Source organism: Coregonus lavaretus, assembly GCF_964263955.1.
Source record: "Coregonus lavaretus genome assembly, contig: HAP1_SCAFFOLD_682, whole genome shotgun sequence".
Classification (NCBI taxonomy): Eukaryota; Metazoa; Chordata; class Actinopteri; order Salmoniformes; family Salmonidae; genus Coregonus; species Coregonus lavaretus.
The window spans coordinates 25001-46922 of NW_028157998.1; the positions used below are offsets into that span (position 1 = coordinate 25001).

At 41.1% G+C, this 21922-nt stretch overlaps 1 protein-coding gene across 1 annotated transcript in view; it reads right to left on the minus strand.

The window, feature by feature from the left end:
- LOC311124553 (NACHT, LRR and PYD domains-containing protein 3-like) overlaps positions 1 to 21786 on the minus strand; it is a gene marked incomplete at its 5' end in the record, with an annotated part of 21908 nt that extends 122 nt beyond the window's left edge. The window contains 6 exons of the mRNA XM_084198673.1: positions 1 to 438; positions 900 to 963; positions 3223 to 3439; positions 4867 to 5040; positions 10312 to 10485; positions 20021 to 21786. The exon at positions 1 to 438 is cut by the window's left edge and continues 122 nt beyond it. Coding sequence (XP_084054799.1) covers positions 1 to 438; positions 900 to 963; positions 3223 to 3439; positions 4867 to 5040; positions 10312 to 10485; positions 20021 to 21786 — 2833 coding nt within the window. The remainder of the gene's footprint in view (positions 439 to 899; positions 964 to 3222; positions 3440 to 4866; positions 5041 to 10311; positions 10486 to 20020) is intronic.
- Positions 21787 to 21922: the final 136 nt, after the last annotated feature.

The following is a 21922-nucleotide window of genomic DNA, read 5'->3' on the forward strand; positions in this document are numbered from 1 at the left end:
GGGTCAGTGTGTCAGAGGAGACTCTGTAGAAGGACAGAGTGCCGGCTGGCCAGTCCAGATACACTCCTACTCTGTGGGAGCTGGAGGAGGGGACGTCTATGGTAGTGGGGTTATTATTGTGCCAGGTAGAGTAACTGTCGTCATAGCAGAACAGACTCCAGGACTTGTCATTGTGTCCAATCAGACAGTCCTCAAACCTTCCTCTCCTGCTGATTCCTTTATATGCCACTCCTATACCAGCCCCTCCACTCCACTCTACCTCCCAGTAACAGCGCCCAGTCAGACCCTCTCTACACAGCACCTGTTCACAGTCCTCAAATCTCTCTGGGTGATCAGGATACGGCTGCTCCTCTCTCCTACGTGTCACCTTTCTGTTCTCCTCAGACAGAGAGAGGCGTCTGTTTACTGTGTTTAGGTCCAGTGTGAAATCACAGACATCTGATTGATGAACCCAGACACAATATTAGAAATCATCATCATTCACATTAGAATGGTAACTCACTTTTCACAAATTCATTTAATGTAGATGTTTCTAGGTATCAAAAGGAGAAGTTAAGGTTGAGACTTGTTGAATGATCATATGTTATACTGTATGGTAATATAAAACACACTTATTCCCATTAATTACACACACACACACACACACACACACACACACACACACACACACACACACCCTGAACACACACATTTCTAATGTAACAGGAACACGCCACACACAGACACACACATTGTCAAAGCAAGTCTTTGTAAACTTTGGTGTCCCTGATTTGTGCTTCTGTAGAACTACAGCTGATATTTAATATGACCAAGTAAGTAATGATGGTGGTCTTTGACTTTGACTTCACTTGAATTAAGACTTATTCTTAGTCATATTCTTCACAGCAGTCAACACTCACATTTTCTAAGTCCAGGTTTCATTGTGTTCTCTCCACCATGTTCCACACTGTAGCGGTAAGCAGAAGAACAGACAGTCATTGAGGGATACACCTGAACTCACACACAAACACACACACACACACACAGTCAGCATATAACTTTGTCCAAGTGTGTGTGTGTGTGTGTGTGTGTGTGTCTGTGTGTGGCCAGTGTTTGTTTCCTGTGTGTGTCCTTTTTGTGTATGTGTCCTTTTTGTGTGTGTATTTGTCCAGTGTGAGTGTGTGTGTGTGTCCAGTGTGCGTCCTTTTTGTGTATGTGTCCAGTGTGTGTGTGTGTGTGTCCAGTGTGTGTGTGTCCAGTGTATGTGTGTGTGTGTCCAGTGTATGTGTGTGTGTGTCCAGTGTGTGTGTGTTTGTCCTGTGTGTGTGTGTGTGTTTCCTTTGTGTATGTGTGTGTGTGTCCAGTCTGTGTTTGTGTGTGTCCAGTCTATGTGTGTGTTTGTCCAGTGTGTTTGTTTGTGTGTATGTGTGTCCAGCGTGTGTGTGTGTGTCTACTGTGTTTTTTTTCCAGTTTGTGTGTGTGGGTGGGTGAGTGTGTGTGAGTGTGTGTGTGTGTCCAGTGTGTGTGTGTGTCCAGTGCGTGTGTGTGTGTGTCCAGTATGTGTGTGTGTGTGTGTGTGTCCAGTGTTTGTGTGTGTGTGTGTGTGTGCGTGTGTGTGTCCAGTGTGTGTGTGTGTGTGTGTCCAGCGTGTGTGTGTGTGTCTAGTGTGTTTTTTCCAATGTGTGTGTGTGTGTGTGGATCCAGTGTGTTAGTGTGTGTTGGTCCAGTTTGTGTGAGTATGTTGTCAGGTTGTGTGTGTGTGTGTGTTTACAGTGTGTGTGTGTGTGTGTTTACAGTGTGTATGTGTCCAGTGTGTGTGTGTGTGTCCAGTGTGTGTGTGTGTGAATGTGTGCGTGTGTGTATGTGTCCAGTGTGTGTGTGTGTCTCCAGTGTGAGTGTGTGTGTGTGTGTGATCCAGTGTGTGTATGTGTGTGTGTTTTTGTCCAGAGTGTGTGTTTCCAGTGTGTGTGTTTCCAGTGTGTGTGTGTGTGTCCAGTGTGTGTGTGTATGTGTGTGTGTGTGTGTGTGTGTCCAGTGTGTGTGTGTGTCTCCAGTGTGAATGTGTGTGTGTGTGTGATCCAGTGTGTGTTTGTGTGTGTGTGTTTTTGTCCTGAGTGTGTGTTTCCAGTGTGTGTGTTTCCAGTGTGTGTGTTTCTCCAGTTGTGTGTGTGTGTGTCCAGTGTGTGTGTGTGTGTGTGTGTGTGTGTCCAGTGTGAGTGTGTGTATGTGTCCTTTGTGAGTTTGTGTGTGTTTGTGTGTGTATGTTTGTCCAGTGTGTGTGTTTCCAGTGTGTGTGTTTCCAGTGTGTGTGTGTGTGTGTGTGTGTCCAGTGTGTGTGTGTGTCCAGTGTGTGTGTGTGTGTTTGTGTGTGTGTGTGTGTGTCCAGTGTGAGTGTGATTCCAGTGTGTGTGTGTGTGTGTGTGTTTGTGTGTGTGTGAGTGTGTTGGTCCAGTGTGTGTGTGTGTGTGTCCAGTGTGTGTGTGTGTGAGTGTGTTGGTCCAGTGTGTGTGTGTGTGTGTGTCCAGTGTGTGTGTGTGTGTGTGTGTGTGTGTCCAGTGTGAGTGAGTGTGTGTGGCTCCAGTGTGTGTGTGTGTGTGTGTGTGTGTGTCCAGTGTGTGTGTGTGTGTGTGTGTGTCCATTGTGTGTGTGTGTGTGTCCAGTTTGAGTGTGTATGTATGTGTCCAGTGTGAGTGTGTGTGTGTGTGTCCAGTGTGAAAGTGTGTGTGTGTGTCCAGTTTGTTTCCAGTGTGTGTGTGTGTGTCCAGTGTGTGTGTTTGTGGGTGTGTGTGTGTGTGTGTGTGTGTGTGTGTGTGTGTGTGTGTGTGTGTGTGTGTGTGTTTGTCCAGTGTGAGTGTGTGTGTGTCCGTGTGAGTTTGTGTGTGTGTGTTTCCAGTTTGTGTGTGTGTGTGCCCAGTGTGTCTGTCCAGTGTGTATGTGTTTCCTTTGTGTGTGTGTGTGGGGCCACTGTGTGTGTGTGTGTTTGTGACCAGTCTGTGTGTGTCCAGTGTGTTTGTGTGTGTGTTCATTGTGTGCGCTTGCATGTGTTTCCAGTGTGTGTGTGTGTCCAGTGTGTGTCCTGATACACGTGCACACACACACACACTGGACACACACACACACACACACACACACACACACACATACACACTGGACACACACATACACACACACACACACACACAGTCTTTATATAACTTAGTCCAAGTGGTGGTCAGAATGTTTGTCTTAACTAGCCTGATAACTCCAACATGTCTGATATGAACATTGACATAAACCCTCTACATACTTGAGTTTCTCCAGTCTGCAGTGTGGATCCTCCAGTCTAGCAGAGAGCAGTCTGACTCCTGAGTCTCCTGGGTAATTGTAGCTCAGGTCCAGCTCTCTCAGGTGTGAGGGGTTTGACTTCAGAGCTGAGACCAGAGAAGCACAGCCTTCCTCTGTGACTAGACAGCCTGAGAGCCTGCAAAGAGTCAAATCATATTAAAACCACACTGCTATTCTTTGGTGGTCAAAATAGTGGCAGTATATTTTTTCAACATTTTCATTTATACCAGTGTCCTGAAACCTGCCATATATATATTAATATTAGAAAAAATCATAATATTGTGTGTAGAGAGAAAAATGTATAGTACGAATATTTGAGTAGACTGACCAGAGCAGTTTAAAAAGCAGTATCAGTCAAAAGACAGACAGTGAGGTATCAGATTTAGATTGTATTGAGTATACAGTCCACACCATATCTATTTTGACAGTGAAGCTAACATTTTAAATGTGGCTCTATACTCCAACATTTTGAATTTGAGATCACATGTTTCATATGAGGTGACAGTATATAATGTCACCTTTTATTTGAGGGTATTTTCATACATATCTGTTTCACCATTTAGAAATGAAAGCACTTTATGTATCTAGTCCCCCTATTTGAAGAAGTCATAAGTATTCTGACCAATTCACTTATAGTGTATTAAAGTAGTCAAAAGTTTAGTATTTTGATCCAATCTCGTTCGTTGCATTTGCAGTTTGTTTTGGTTGTGTTTTGGGTTATGTTTTGCCCAATAGTAACTGAATGGTGGATGATGACTGGAGTAATTTTCTGTCTAAGTGAGTAGATAACATGTTTCTAAACACTACTAAATTAATCCTGATGATGACATGATTAAGAAAAATCATGAATGAATCATGAATAATAATGAGTGAGAAAGTTACAGACGCTACAACAATACATGCTAACCTCTCACCATTACCAATAACAGAGGGGGTATGATCCTTGTGCCTCTGTAACTTTCTCATTCATCATCATTCACGATTCATTCATGATTATTCATAATCATGGTAGCATCCACATGAATGTAGAAGTGTTCAGAAACATCTTCTATTCTTACTGACAATACAAGTGAAGTGACTCCAAAATGACAGGACATTATTCACCATTCAGTTTCTATTAGGAAAAACATCATCTAAAACACAACCAAGACAAACTGCAAATGCATTCAACAAGTTTGTAGAATCACAAGCTTAATGTAATCACTGCAGGTAAGGAATATGGGACCAAATACTAAACTTATGACTACTTCAATACAATATAAGTGAATATGTCCAAATTATTAAGACCTTTTCAAATGGGAGAACTAGATACATAAAGTGCTTTCATTTCTAAACAGTAACACAAATATGTATTAAAATACCCTCAAATAAAAGGTGACATTATATACTGTCACCTAATATGAAACATTCTATCTCAAATCCAAAATGCTGGAGCATAGCACCAAATGTAAAACTGTAAGCTTCACTGTCCAAACACATATGGTGTGGACTATGTGTGCCTGGTAAACACATGTGGATCTGGTGAACAGTTATCACTTGTTGACCAACTACAGGAATACTGACCTCAGAGACTCCAGTTTACAGTGGGGATTCCCCAGTCCAGCAGAGAGCAGCTTCACTCCTGAATCCTTCAGGTCATTGATACTCAGGTCCAGTTCTCTCAGGTGTGAGGGGTTTGACTTCAGAGCTGAGACCAGAGAAGCACAGCCTTCCTCTGTGACTAGACAGCCTGACAGCCTGCAAAGAGTCAAATCATATTAAAACCACACTGCTATTCTTTGGTGGTTAAAATAGTGGTAGTATATTTTTTTCAACATATTCAGATACATCAGTGTCCTGAAACCTGCCATATCTATTCATAAATGAATGTTTCATTATTAGAAATGACAAATTATCAAAGTATTGCTTGTAGATAGAAAAATGCATATTACAAATATTTGAGTAGACTGACCAGAGCAGTTTAAAAAGCAGTATCAGTCAAAAGACAGACAGTGAGGTATCAGATTTAGATTATATTGAGTATACAGTCCACAGTATATCTATTTTGACAGTGAAACAGACATTTTAAATGTGACTCTATCCTCCACCATTTTGGATTTGAGATCAAATGTTTCATATGAGGTGACAGTATATAATGTCACCTTTTATTTGACGGTATTTTAATATATATCTGTTTCACCGTTTAGAAATGAAAGCACTTTATGTATCTAGTCCCCCCATTTGACGAAGTCAAACGTATTCTGACCATTTGACTTATAGTGTATTAAAGTAGTTAAAAGTTGAGTATTTGGTTGTGAACTCATTGGTTGTATTTGCAGTTTGTTTTGGGTTATGTTTTGCCCGATAGTAACTGAATGGTGGATGATGACTAGAGTAATTTTCTGTCTAAGTGAGTAGATAACATGTTTCTAAACACTACTAAATTAATCCTGATGATGCCATGATTAAGAAAAAATATGAATGAATCATGAATAATAATGAGTGAGAAAGTTACAGAGGCTACAACAAAACATGCTAACCTCTCACCATTACCAATAACAGAGGGGGTATGATCCTTGTTCCTCTGTAACTTTCTCATTTATCATCATTCACGATTCATTCATGATTATTCATAATCATGGTAGCATCCACATGAATGTAGAAGTGTTCAGAAACATCTTCTATTCTTACTGACAATACAAGTGAAGTGACTCCAAAATGACAGGACATCATTCACCATTCAGTTTCTATTGGGAAAAACATCATCCAAAACACAACCAAAACAAACTGCAAATGCATTCAAAAGTTTGTAGATTCACAAGCTTGATGTAATCACTGCAGGCAAAGAATATTCAAAGACCAAACACTAAAACACTAAACATTGGACTAAATTAATTTGTCCAAATACTTATGACTTTTTCAAATGGTAGAACTAGAGAACTACATACATGAAGTGCTTTCATTTCTAAACAGTAAAACAGGTATGTATGAATACCCTCAAATAAAAAGTGACATTATATACTGTTGCCTAATATGAAACAATTTCAAATCCAAAATGCTGGAGCATAGCACCAAATTTAAAACTGTAAGCTTCTCTGTCCAAACACATATGGTGTGGACTATGTGTGTCTGGTAAACACATGTGGATCTGGTGAACAGTTATCACTTGTTGACCAACTACAGGAATACTGACCTCAGAGTCTCCAGTTTACAGTGGGGATTCCCCAGTCCAGCAGAGAGCAGCTTCACTCCTGAATCCTTCAGGTAATTGTAGCTCAGATCCAGCTCTCTCAGGTGTGAGGGGTTTGACTTCAGAGCTGAGACCAGAGAAGCACAACCTTCCTCTGTGACTAGACAGCGTGACAGCCTGCAAAGAGTCAAATCATATTAAAACCACACTGCTATTCTTTGGTGGTGAAAATAGTGGCAATATATTTTTTCAACATATTCAGATATATCAGTGTCCTGAAACCTGACATATCTATTCATAAATTAATGTATCATTATTTGAAATTATCAAATTATTGCTTGTAGATAGAAAAATTTATTGTACAAATATTTGAGTAGACTGACCAGACCATTTTAAAAAGCAGTATCAGTCAAAAGACAGACAGTGAGGTATCAGATTTAGATTGACTTTATGTATCTAGTCCCCCCATTTGAAGAAGTCAAAAGTATTCTGACCAATTCACTTATAGTGTATTAAAGTAGTCAAAAGTTTAGTATTTGATTGTGAACTCATTGGTTGAATTTGCAGTTTGTTTTGGGTTATGTTTTGCCCGATAGTAACTGAATGGTGGATGATGACTGGAGTAATTTTCTGTCTAAGTGAGTAGATAACATGTTTCTAAACACTACTAAATTAATCCTGATGATGCCATGATTAAGAAAAATCATGAATGAATCATGAATAATAATGAGTGAGAAAGTTACAGAGGCTACAACAAAACATGCTAACCTCTCACCATTACCAATAACAGAGGGGGTATGATCCTTGTTCCTCTGTAACTTTCTCATTCATCATCATTCACGATTCATTCATGATTATTCATAATCATGGTAGCATCCACATGAATGTAGAAGTGTTCAGAAACATCTTCTATTCTTACTGACAATACAAGGGAAGTGACTCCAAAATGACAGGACATCATTCACCATTCAGTTTCTATTGGGAAAAACATAATCTAAAACACAACCAAGGCAAACTGCAAATGCATTCAACAAGTTTGTAGAATCACAAGCTTGATGTAATCACTGTGGGTAAGGAATATGGGACCAAATACTAAACTTAAGACTACTTTAATACAATATAAGTGAATATGTCAAAATTATTACGACTTTTTCAAATGGGAGAACTAGATACATAAAGTGCTTTCATTTCTAAACGGTAAAATATATGTATATGAATACCTTTAAATAAAAGGTGACATTCTGTACTGTTGCCTAATATGAAACATTATATCTCAAATGTAAAACTGTAAGCTTCACTGTCCAAACACATATGGTGTGGACTATGTGTGCCTGGTAAACACATGTGGATCTGGTGAACAGTTATCACTTGTTGACCAACTACAGGAATACTGACCTCAGAGTCTCCAGTTTACAGTGGGGATTCCCCAGTCCAGCAGAGAGCAGCTTCACTCCTGAATCCTTCAGGTCATTGTAACTCAGATCCAGCTCTCTCAGGTGTGAGGGGTTTGACTTCAGAGCTGAGACCAGAGAAGCACAGCTTTCCTCTGTGACTAGACAGCGTGACAGCCTGCAAAGAGTCAAATCATATTAAAACCACACTGCTATTCTTTGGTGGTGAAAATAGTAGCAGTATATTTTTTTCAACATATTCAGATATACAGTGGGGAGAACAAGTATTTGATACACTGCCGATTTTGCAGGTTTTCTTATTTACAAAGCATGTAGAGGTCTGACATTTTTATCATAGGTACACTTCAACTGTGAGAGACTGAATCTAAAACAAAAATCCAGAAAATCACATTGTATGATTTTTAAGTAATTCATTTGCATTTTATTGCATGACATAAGTATTTGATACATCAGAAAAGCAGAACTTAATATTTGGTACAGAAACCTTTGTTTGCAATTACAGAGATCAAACATTTCCTGTAGGTCTTGACCAGGTTTGCACACACTGCAGCAGGGATTTTGGCCCACTCCTCCATACAGACCTTCTCCAGATCCTTCACGTTTCGGGGCTGTCGCTGGGCAATACGGACTTTCAGCTCCCTCCAAAGATTTTCTATGGGGTTGAGATCTGGAGACTGGCTAGGCCACTCCAGGACCTTGAGATGCTTCTTATGGAGCCACTCCTTCGTTGCCCGGGCGGTGTGTTTGGGATCATTGTCATGCTGAAAGACCCAGCCACGTTTCATCTTCAATGCCCTTGCTGATGGAAGGAGGTTTTCACTCAAAATCTCACGATACATGGCCCCATTCATTCTTTCCTTTACACGGATCAGTCGTCCTGGTCCCTTTGCAGAAAAACAGCCCCAAAGCATGATGTTTCCACCCCCATGCATCACAGTAGGTATGGTGTTCTTTGGATGCAACTCAGCATTCTTTGTCCTCCAAACACGACGAGTTGAGTTTTTACCAAAAAGTTATATTTTGGTTTCATCTGACCATATGACATTCTCCCAATCCTCTTCTGGATCATCCAAATGCACTCTAGCAAACTTCAGACGGGCCTGGTCATGTACTGGCTTAAGCAGGGGGACACGTCTGGCACTGCAGGATTTGAGTCCCTGGCGGCGTAGTGTGTTACTGATGGTAGGCTTTGTTACTTTGGTCCCAGCTCTCTGCAGGTCATTCACTAGGTCCCCCCGTGTGGTTCTGGGATTTTTGCTCACCGTTCTTGTGATCATTTTGACCCCACGGGGTGAGATCTTGCGTGGAGCCCCAGATCGAGGGAGATTATCAGTGGTCTTGTATGTCTTCCATTTCCTAATAATTGCTCCCACAGTTGATTTCTTCAAACCAAGCTGCTTACCTATTGCAGATTCAGTCTTCCCAGCCAAGTGCAGGTCTACAATTTTGTTTCTGGTGTCCTTTGACAGCTCTTTGGTCTTGGCCATAGTGGAGTTTGGAGTGTGACTGTTTGAGGTTGTGGACAGCTGTCTTTTATACTGATAACAAGTTCAAACAGGTGCCATTAATACAAATAACGAGTGGAGGACAGAGGAGCCTCTTAAAGAAGTTACAGGTCTGTGAGAGCCAGAAATCTTGCTTCTTTGTAGGTGACCAAATACTTATTTTCCACCATAATTTGCAAATAAATTCATTACAAATCCTACAATGTGATTTTCTGGATATTTTTTTCTCAATTTGTCTGTCATAGTTGACGTGTACCTATGATGAAAATTACAGGCCTCTCTCATCTTTTTAAGTGGGAGAACTTGCACAATTGGTGGCTGACTAAATACTTTTTTCCCCACTGTATCTGTTTCACTGTTTATAAATTAAAGCACTTTATGTATCTAGTCCCCCTATTTGAAGAAGTCATAAGTATTCTGACCAATTCACTTATAGTGTACTAAAGTAGTCAAAAGTTGAGTATTTGGTCCCAAACTCGTTGGTTGCATTTGAAGTTTGTTTTGGTTGTGTTTTGGGTTATGTTTTGTCCAATAGTAACTGAATGGTGGATGATGTCTGGAGTAATTTTCTGTCTAAGTGAGTAGATAACATGTTTCTAAACACTACTAAATTAATCCTGATGATGCCATGATTAAGAAAAGTCATGAATGAATCATGAATAATAATGAGTGAGAAAGTTACAGAGGCTACAACAAAACATGCTAACCTCTCACCATTTTCCTCAAATAAAAGGTGACATTCTGTACTGTTGCCTAATATGAAACATTATATCTCAAATCCAAAATGCTGGAGCATAGCACCAAATGTAAAACTGTAAGCTTCACTGTCCAAACACATATGATGTGGACTATGTGTGCCTGGTAAACACATGTGGATCTGGTGAACAGTTATCACTTGTTGACCAACTACAGGAATACTGACCTCAGAGTCTCCAGTTTACAGTGGGGATTCCCCAGTCCAGCAGAGAGCAGCTTCACTCCTGAATCCTTCAGGTCATTGTTACTCAGATCCAGCTCTCTCAGGTGTGAGGGGTTTGACTTCAGAGCTGAGACCAGAGAAGCACAGCCTTCCTCTGTGACTAGACAGCCTGACAGCCTGCACAGAGTCAAATCATATTAAAACCACACTGCAATTCTTTGGTGGTGAAAATAGTGGCAGTATATTTTTTTCAACATATTCAGATATACAGTGGGGAGAACAAGTATTTGATACACTGCCGATTTTGCAGGTTTTCTTATTTACAAAGCATGTAGAGGTCTGACATTTTTATCATAGGTACACTTCAACTGTGAGAGACTGAATCTAAAACAAAAATCCAGAAAATCACATTGTATGATTTTTAAGTAATTCATTTGCATTTTATTGCATGACATAAGTATTTGATACATCAGAAAAGCAGAACTTAATATTTGGTACAGAAACCTTTGTTTGCAATTACAGAGATCAAACATTTCCTGTAGGTCTTGACCAGGTTTGCACACACTGCAGCAGGGATTTTGGCCCACTCCTCCATACAGACCTTCTCCAGATCCTTCACGTTTCGGGGCTGTCGCTGGGCAATACGGACTTTCAGCTCCCTCCAAAGATTTTCTATGGGGTTGAGATCTGGAGACTGGCTAGGCCACTCCAGGACCTTGAGATGCTTCTTATGGAGCCACTCCTTCGTTGCCCGGGCGGTGTGTTTGGGATCATTGTCATGCTGAAAGACCCAGCCACGTTTCATCTTCAATGCCCTTGCTGATGGAAGGAGGTTTTCACTCAAAATCTCACGATACATGGCCCCAGGGACGGCTTGTTCAATAGGGCGATATGGGCGACGCACTGCCAAACGGGAAAAGGAAGGGATTTTTTTTCTAATCAATTATATCACGGCAACAGCAGTTATCAGTGTTCACGTCTGATCTGCCAGCCACTAAATGTCAAATCAGGCTAAAGTCGTGCTTCAAATGGCCCCGCCCGTTTTTGGGGCGATTTCAGTCAAGTTGAAAATCGCCCAGAAGTCTCTCATAGCCTGTCATGTAAAATCAATTTTTTTCACATTTCAAAGCTTTCAATACATTCTCTATGGGTGTCTGTGGGCTTGCACTTACGCGCTTTCGTCATACGTGACGTAACGTTGAACGTAACTAAGACAATGGCGGCTAGCTGCGTCTCTGTTGCGACCTGCAGTGCGGCGTTATTTTATGTTTTTAATTTGTAGACTTAGTTTACAAACATTCTGCCAACCATGGATTTCCAGTGGTTGGTTTTGGACTGATCTTGTTGATCGTGTACATACCCGCTACGAACGGACTAAATAATGAAAACGCTGCTGGCAGCTGAATCCCAATACAGCTGGGAGACTTGGCTGGATGAGTCCCGGACAGAGAAGTGGAGCCGGCCACCTTCACCCTGGTCAGAGCGGACCGCGATCCTGGTAAGAGAGCGACTCTGTACCCCGACATTGAACTGCTTTCTGTGTCATTGCGACCTTACTATCAATTCAATTCAATTTAAGGGCTTTATTGGCATGGGAAATGTGTGTTAACATTGTCAAAGCAAGGGAAGTAGATAGTAAACAAAAGTGAAATAAACAATAAATATTAACAGTAAACATTACACTCAGAAGTTTCAAAAGAATAAAGACATTTCAAATGTCATATTATGTATATATACAGTGTTGTTACAATGTGCAAATAGTTAAAGTACAAATGGGAAAATAAATAAACATAAATATGGGGTGTATTTACAATGGTGTTTGTTCTTCACTGGTTGCCCTTTTCTTGTGGCAACAGGTCACAAATCTTGCAGCTGTGATGGCACACTGTGGTTTTTCACCCAGTCTTCTCTTGAGAGCCAGGTCTGCCTACGGCGGCCTTTCTCAATAGCAAGGCTATGGTCACTGAGTCTGTACATAGTCAAAGCTTTCATTAAGTTTGGGTCAGTCACAGTGGTCAGGTATTCTGCCACTGTGTACTCTCTGTTTAGGGCCAAATAGCATTCTAGTTTGCTCTGTTTTTTTGTTTGTTCTTTCCAATGTGTCAAGTAATTCTCTTTTTGTTTTCTCATGATTTGGTTGGGTCTAATTGTGTTGTTGTTGTTGTTGTTGTTGTTGTCCTGGGGCTGTGTGGGGTCTGTTTGTGTTTGTGAACAGAGGCCCAGGACAAGCTTACTTAGGGGACTCTTCTCCAAGTTCATCTCTCTGTAGGTGATGGCTTTGTTATGGAAGGTTTGGGAATCGCTTCCTTTTAAGTGGTTACTATCTGCCCTGTGAGTTCCCCCAATTGTTTGTTACCGTTGTGTACTGTTGATAATCACAAGTTTACTGGAGAACTGAGACCAAGTAGAGACTTTGGACAGGGTGGATATGGTATAATAAAGGCAGTTTATTCAGAGGTAAAGATATCTGGAATCGCGTGCACGGACTCGTGCACGTGTGTAGGTCACCTAAATCATCAGAAAAATTGCCCCTCCTGATAATTTTTTCAGGAGCCGCCACTGCTATCAATTCAATTCAATTTAAGGGCTTTATTGGCATGGGAAACGTGTGTTAACATTGCCAAAGCAAGGGAAGTAGATAGTAAACAAAAGTGAAATAAACAATAAATATTAACAGTAAACATTACACTCAGAAGTTTCAAAAGAATAAAGACATTTCAAATGTCATATTATGTATATATACAGTGTTGTTACAATGTGCAAATAGTTAAAGTACAAATGGGAAAATAAATATACATAAATATGGGTTGTATTTACAATGGTGTTTGTTCTTCACTGGTTGCCCTTTTCTTGTGGCAACAGGTCACAAATCTTGCAGCTGTGATGGCACACTGTGGTTTTTCACCCAGTAGATAAGGGAGTTTATCAAAATTGGGTTTGTTTTCGAATTCTTTGTGGATCGCTGTAATCTGAGGGAAATATGTGTCTCTAATATGGTCATACATTTGGCAGGAGGTTAGGAAGTGCAGCTCAGTTTCCACCTCATTTTGTGGGCAGTGTGCACATAGCCTGTCTTCTCTTGAGAGCCAGGTCTGCCTACGGCGGCCTTTCTCAATAGCAAGGCTATGGTCACTGAGTCTGTACATAGTCAAAGCTTTCATTAAGTTTGGGTCAGTCACAGTGGTCAGGTATTCTGCCACTGTGTACTCTCTGTTTAGGGCCAAATAGCATTCTAGTTTGCTCTGTTTTTTTGTTTGTTCTTTCCAATGTGTCAAGTAATTCTCTTTTTGTTTTCTCATGATTTGGTTGGGTCTAATTGTGTTGTTGTTGTTGTTGTTGTTGTTGTCCTGGGGCTGTGTGGGGTCTGTTTGTGTTTGTGAACAGAGGCCCAGGACAAGCTTACTTAGGGGACTCTTCTCCAAGTTCATCTCTCTGTAGGTGATGGCTTTGTTATGGAAGGTTTGGGAATCGCTTCCTTTTAAGTGGTTACTATCTGCCCTGTGAGTTCCCCCAATTGTTTGTTACCGTTGTGTACTGTTGATAATCACAAGTTTACTGGAGAACTGAGACCAAGTAGAGACTTTGGACAGGGTGGATATGGTATAATAAAGGCAGTTTATTCAGAGGTAAAGATATCTGGAATCGCGTGCACGGACTCGTGCACGTGTGTAGGTCACCTAAATCATCAGAAAAATTGCCCCTCCTGATAATTTTTTCAGGAGCCGCCACTGCTATCAATTCAATTCAATTTAAGGGCTTTATTGGCATGGGAAACGTGTGTTAACATTGCCAAAGCAAGGGAAGTAGATAGTAAACAAAAGTGAAATAAACAATAAATATTAACAGTAAACATTACACTCAGAAGTTTCAAAAGAATAAAGACATTTCAAATGTCATATTATGTATATATACAGTGTTGTTACAATGTGCAAATAGTTAAAGTACAAATGGGAAAATAAATATACATAAATATGGGTTGTATTTACAATGGTGTTTGTTCTTCACTGGTTGCCCTTTTCTTGTGGCAACAGGTCACAAATCTTGCAGCTGTGATGGCACACTGTGGTTTTTCACCCAGTAGATAAGGGAGTTTATCAAAATTGGGTTTGTTTTCGAATTCTTTGTGGATCGCTGTAATCTGAGGGAAATATGTGTCTCTAATATGGTCATACATTTGGCAGGAGGTTAGGAAGTGCAGCTCAGTTTCCACCTCATTTTGTGGGCAGTGTGCACATAGCCTGTCTTCTCTTGAGAGCCAGGTCTGCCTACGGCGGCCTTTCTCAATAGCAAGGCTATGGTCACTGAGTCTGTACATAGTCAAAGCTTTCATTAAGTTTGGGTCAGTCACAGTGGTCAGGTATTCTGCCACTGTGTACTCTCTGTTTAGGGCCAAATAGCATTCTAGTTTGCTCTGTTTTTTTGTTTGTTCTTTCCAATGTGTCAAGTAATTCTCTTTTTGTTTTCTCATGATTTGGTTGGGTCTAATTGTGTTGTTGTTGTTGTTGTTGTTGTTGTCCTGGGGCTGTGTGGGGTCTGTTTGTGTTTGTGAACAGAGGCCCAGGACAAGCTTACTTAGGGGACTCTTCTCCAAGTTCATCTCTCTGTAGGTGATGGCTTTGTTATGGAAGGTTTGGGAATCGCTTCCTTTTAAGTGGTTACTATCTGCCCCGTGAGTTCCCCCAATTGTTTGTTACCGTTGTGTACTGTTGATAATCACAAGTTTACTGGAGAACTGAGACCAAGTAGAGACTTTGGACAGGGTGGATATGGTATAATAAAGGCAGTTTATTCAGAGGTAAAGATATCTGGAATCGCATGCACGGACTCGTGCACGTGTGTAGGTCACCTAAATCATCAGAAAAATTGCCCCTCCTGAGAATTTTTTCAGGAGCCGCCACTGCATGGCCCCATTCATTCTTTCCTTTACACGGATCAGTCGTCCTGGTCCCTTTGCAGAAAAACAGCCCCAAAGCATGATGTTTCCACCCCCATGCATCACAGCAGGTATGGTGTTCTTTGGATGCAACTCAGCATTCTTTGTCCTCCAAACACGACGAGTTGAGTTTTTACCAAAAAGTTATATTTTGGTTTCATCTGACCATATGACATTCTCCCAATCCTCTTCTGGATCATCCAAATGCACTCTAGCAAACTTCAGACGGGCCTGGACATGTACTGGCTTAAGCAGGGGGACACGTCTGGCACTGCAGGATTTGAGTCCCTGGCGGCGTAGTGTGTTACTGATGGTAGGCTTTGTTACTTTGGTCCCAGCTCTCTGCAGGTCATTCACTAGGTCCCCCCGTGTGGTTCTGGGATTTTTGCTCACCGTTCTTGTGATCATTTTGACCCCACGGGGTGAGATCTTGCGTGGAGCCCCAGATCGAGGGAGATTATCAGTGGTCTTGTATGTCTTCCATTTCCTAATAATTGCTCCCACAGTTGATTTCTTCAAACCAAGCTGCTTACCTATTGCAGATTCAGTCTTCCCAGCCAAGTGCAGGTCTACAATTTTGTTTCTGGTGTCCTTTGACAGCTCTTTGGTCTTGGTCATAGTGGAGTTTGGAGTGTGACTGTTTGAGGTTGTGGACAGGTGTCTTTTATACTGATAACAAGTTCAAACAGGTGCCATTAATACAAATAACGAGTGGAGGACAGAGAAGCCTCTTAAAGAAGAAGTTACAGGTCTGTGAGAGCCAGAAATCTTGCTTCTTTGTAGGTGACCAAATACTTATTTTCCACCATAATTTGCAAATAAATTCATTAAAAATCCTACAATGTGATTTTCTGGATATTTTTTTCTCAATTTGTCTGTCATAGTTGACGTGTACCTATGATGAAAATTACAGGCCTCTCTCATCTTTTTAAGTGGGAAAACATGCACAATTGGTGGCTGACTAAATACTTTTTTCCCCACTGTATCGGTTTCACTGTTTAGAAATGAAAGCACTTTATGTATCTAGTCCCCCTATTTGAAGAAGTCATAAGTATTCTGACCAATTCACTTATAGTGTACTAAAGTAGTCAAAAGTTGAGTATTTGGTCCCAAACTCGTTGGTTGCATTTGAAGTTTGTTTTGGTTGTGTTTTGGGTTATGTTTTGTCCAATAGTAACTGAATGGTGGATGATGTCTGGAGTAATTTTCTGTCTAAGTGAGTAGATAACATGTTTCTAAACACTACTAAATTAATCCTGATGATGCCATGATTAAGAAAAGTCATGAATGAATCATGAATAATAATGAGTGAGAGAGTTACAGAGGCTACAACAAAACATGCTAACCTCTCACCATTTCCTCAAATAAAAGGTGACATTCTGTACTGTTGCCTAATATGAAACATTATATCTCAAATCCAAAATGCTGGAGCATAGCACCACATGTAAAACTGTAAGCTTCACTGTCCAAACACATATGATGTGGACTATGTGTGCCTGGTAATCACATGTGGATCTGGTGAACAGTTATCACTTGTTGACCAACTACAGGAATACTGACCTCAGAGTCTCCAGTTTACAGTGGGGATTCCCCAGTCCAGTAGAGAGCAGCTTCACTCCTGAATCCTTCAGGTCATTGTAACTCAAATCCAGCTCTCTCAGGTGTGAGGGGTTTGACTTCAGAGCTGAGACCAGAGAAGCAAAGCCTTCCTCTGTGACTAGACAGCCTGACAGCCTGCAAAGAGTCAAATCATATTAAAACCACACTGCAATTCTTTGGTGGTGAAAATAGTGGCAGTATATTTTTTCAACATTTTCAGATACATCAGTGTCCAGAAACCTGCAATATATATTCATATATGTATATATACACTACCAGTAAAACATTTGAACACACCAACTCATTCAAGTTTTACAAATTATTTTTTAAACTATTTTTTACGTTGTAGAATAATAGTGAAGACTTCAAAACTATGAAATAACACATATGGAATCATGTAGTAACCAAAAAAGTGTTAAACAAATCAAAATATATTTTATATTTGAGATTCTTCAAATAGCCACCCTTTGCCTTGATGACAGCTTTGCACACTCTTGGCATTCTCTCAACCAGCTTAATGAGGTAGTCACCTGGAATGCATTTCAATTAACAGGTGTGCCTTCTTAAAAGTTAATTTGTGGAATTTCTTTCCTTCTTAATGCATTTGAGCCAATCAGTTGTGTTGTGACAAGGTAGGGGGGCTATACAAAAGATAGCCCTATTTGGTAAAAGACCAAGTCCATAATATGGCAAGAACAGCTCAAATAAGCAAAGAGAAACGACAGTCCATCATTACTTTAAGAAATGAAGGTCAGTCAATAAGGAACATTTCAAGAACTTTGAACATTTTTTCAAGTGCAGTCGCAAAAAACATCAAGCGCTACAATGAAACTGGCTCTCATGAGGACCGTCACAGGAATGGAAGACCCAGAGTTACCTCTGCTGCAGAGGATAAGTTCATTAGAGTTACCAGCCTCAGAAATTGCAGCCTAAATAAATGCTTCACAGAGTTCAAATCACAGACACATCTCAACATCAACTGTTCAGAGGGGACTGTGTGAATCAGGCTTTCATGGTCGAATTGCTGCAAAGAAACCACTACTAAAGGACACCAATAAGAAGAAGAGACATGCTTGGGCCAAGAAACATGAGCAATGGACATTACACCGGTGGACATTTGATCTTTGGTCTGGAGTCCAAATTTGAGATTTTTGGTTCCAACTGCCGTTTCTTTGTGAGAAGCGGTGAGGGTGAACGGATGATCTCTGCTTGTGTAGTTCCCACCGTAAAGCATGGAGGAGGAGGTGTTATGGTGTGGGGGTGCTTTGCTGGTGACACTGTCTGTGATTTATTTCGAATTCAAGGCACACTTAACCAGCATGGCTACCACAGCATTCTGCAGCGATACGCCATCCCATCTGGTTTGGGCTTAGTGGGACTATCATTTTGTCAAGGGGTGCTGAAGGTGGGTGTGGTGCAGGAATCAAGCGCAGGACGCAGAAGCTCAGTCCAAAAGACTTTAGTGAAATATTCACGTAGTAAATGAGCAGAATAAGCCCGGAGGCGAAATAACGGCGCACACAGGCGTCAAACAAACGGCGCACAAACATGTGCGAAAACCTCTCCAAACACTGGAGGGAAGTACGTAGCTCAAACACCAAAACAGAAGAGCAATCACACACAAACACAGACACACACAACGAGAACTAAATAGGACACTAACGAGAACTAACTAGACACAGGTGTACAACATCAAGACAAAACCAAACGAACATGAAACATAGATCGGTGGCAGCTAGTACTCCGGGGACGACGACCGCCGAAGCCTGCCCGAACCAGGAGGAGGAGCAGCCTCGGCCGAAACCGTGACACATTTGTTTTTCAACAGGACAATGACCCAACACACTTCCAGACTGTGTAAGGAGAGGGATTGAGTGCTGCATCAGATGACCTGGCCTCCATAATCACCCGACCTCAACCCAATTGAGATGGGTTGGGATGAGTTGGACGGCAGAGTGAAGGAAAAGCAGCCAACAAGTGCTCAGCATATGTGGGAACTCCTTCAAGACTGTTGGAAAGGCATTCCAGGTGAAGCTGGTTGAGAGAATGCCAAGAGTGTGCAAAGCTGTCATCAAGACAAAGGGTGGCTATTTGAAGAATATCAAATATCAAATATATTTTGATTTGTTTAACACTTTTTTGGTTACTACATGATTCCATATGTGTTATTTCATAGTTTTAATATCTTCACTATTATTCTACAATGTTAAAAATAAAGAAAATAAAGAAAAACCCTTGAATGAGTAGATGTGTCCAAACTTTTGACTGGTACTGTATATAAATGAATTAATGTATCATTTTTAACAGTAGATAACATGTTTCTAAACACTACAAAATTAATCATTGTGTGTGTGTGTGTGTGTGTGTGTGTGTGTCCAGTGTGTGTGTGTGTGTGTGTGTGTGTGTGTGTGTGTGTGAGTGTGTGTCCAGTGTGTGTATGTGTGTGTGTGTGTGTGTGTCCAGTGTGTGTTTGTGTGTGTGTCCAGTTCTGTGTGTGTGTTGTCCAATGAGTGTGCGTCCAGTGTGTGTGTGTGTGTCCAATGTGTGTGTGTGTGTGTGTGTGTGTGTGTGTGTCCGTGTCCAGTGTGTGTGTGTCCAGTGTGTGTGTGTATGTGCCCAGTGTGTGTGTGTGTGTTGTCCAATGAGTGTGTGTCCAGTGTGTGTGTGTGTGTCCAGTGTGTGTATGTGTGTGTGATCAGTGTGTGTGTGTGTCAGGAATACTGACCTCAGAGTCTCCAGTTTACAGTGGGGATTCCCCAGTCCAGCAGAGAGCAGCTTCACTCCTGAATCCTTCAGGTCATTGTTACTCAGATCCAGCTCTCTCATGTGTGAGGGGTTTGACTTCAGAGCTGAGACCAGAGAAGCACAGCCTTCCTCTGTGAGTCCACAGCCTGACAGCCTGCAAAGAGATCATCATGATTTCACAAACTGTTAATTTAACACCAGTAGTGTAGAAGGACAATGGCAGATGCATTTGGTTTATTCTCTTAAACAACATATAGATTCATCTTCCGTCTCCTAGAATTGTATGGTCATAATGTTATACTAATGTGAACATCAATGCATTTATTCAATATGTTTTTCAATAGAATATTATATACATATTATAATACATATTTTACTCTAAACTTAATATTTCTTCCTGATGATTAGTTCTTAAATGTCATTTTATGTACTCACAGAGCAGCTCTGGAGGCTTTGACCACTGGCATCAGCCTCAGAAGACCTTCCTCTGATCTGGAGTATTTCTTCAGGTCAAACACATCCAGCTCCTTTTCTGAAGTCAGCAACACAAAGACCAGAGCTGACCACTGTGCAGGTGACAGTTCTTCTTCTGAGAGACTTCCTGATCTCAGGTAGCTTTGGATCTCCTCCACTAGAGAATGGTCATTCAGTTCATTCAGACAGTGGAACAGATTGATGCACCTCTCTGGAGAGGGATTCTCCCTGATCTTCTCCTTGATGTACTTGACTGTTTCTTCATGGCTCTGTGAGCTGCTTCTTGTCTTTGTCAGTAGACCTCGTAAGTGCTTCTGATTGGACTCCAGTGAGAGGCCCAGAAGGAAGCGGAGGAAAAGGTCCAGGTTTCCTGTCTCACTTTGTAAGGCTTTATCCACAGCACTCTTGTAGACAGTAACTTTACGCTTGTGTCTGATCCTCACAGAAAAGTTCCTGGACGTTGATTGAGATTCATCCATTAGATTCTCATCGTTGTTGATGAATGAGAGGAACACATATACAGCAGCCAGAAACTCCTGAATGCTCAGATGCACAAAGCAGTACACCTTGTCCTGGTACAGCACACATTCCTCTTTAAAGATCTGTGTGCACAATCCTGAGTACACTGAGGCTTCATTGACATCAATGCCAGCCTTTTTCAGGTCTTCTTCATAGAAAATCAGATTGCCATTCACAAGCTGTTGAAAAGCCAGTTTTCCCAGTGACAGAATGCTCTCTTTATTCCAGTGTGGACCTGTCTCTTCTTTCCCAAGATACTTTTCATTCTTCTGTTCGGTATGAAACTCCACAAGGTGTGTGTACATCTCAGTCAGAGTCTTGGGCATCTCTTCTCTCTTATGTTTCAGCATGTGTTCAAGGACTATTGCAGAAATCCAACAGAAGACTGGAATGTGGCACATGATGTGGAGGCTCCTTGATGTCTTTATGTGTGAGATGATTCTGCTGGCCAGGTCCTCATCACTGAATCTCTTCCTGAAGTACTCCTCCTTCTGTGGGTCATTGAACCCTCGTACCTCTGTCACCTGGTCAACACACCCTGAAGGGATCTTATTGGCTGCTGCAGGTCGGGTAGTTATCCAGAGGAGAGCAGAGGGAAGCAGATTTCCCTTGATGAGATTTGTCAGCAGAACATCCACTGAGGTTGACTCTGTGACGTCACAACAGATCTTGTTCTTCTTGAAGTCTAGGGGCAGTCGGCACTCATCCAGACCATCAAAGATGAACAGAACGTTGTACTTGCCATAGTTGGAGATTCTTGATTCTTTGGTTTCCATTGAGAAGTGACTGAGAAGTTCAATCAAAGTGTGTTTTTCCATTTTCATCAAATTCAGCTCCCGAAAAGGGAATGAAAATACAAATTGGACATCCTGATTTGCTTTTCCTTCAGCCCAGTCCAAAATGAACTTCTGCACAGAGACTGTTTTTCCAATGCCAGCGACTCCCTTTGTCAGCACAGTTCTGATAAGTTTGTCTTGTCCAGTTAAGGGTTTGAAGATGTCGTTACATTTGATTGCAGTCTCTGGTCTTGCTTGTTTCCTGGTTGTTGTCTCAATCTGTCTCAGCTCATGTTCATTATTGACCTCTCCTTTTCCACCCTCTGTGATGTAGAGCTCTGTGTAGATTTTATTGAGAAGTGTTGGGTTTCCTTGTTTAGCGATCCCCTCAAATACACATTGAAACTTCTTCTTTAGATTAGATTTGAGTTCACGTTGGCAAATCACAGCAAGCTCATCTGAATGAAGAAATAACACAGAGGATATTAATATTACGTCTGATTTAATGCCTATAGTTTTGTAAAACTGTGTTATAAAGATTAAATTATAATAATTTATTCTCTTAACT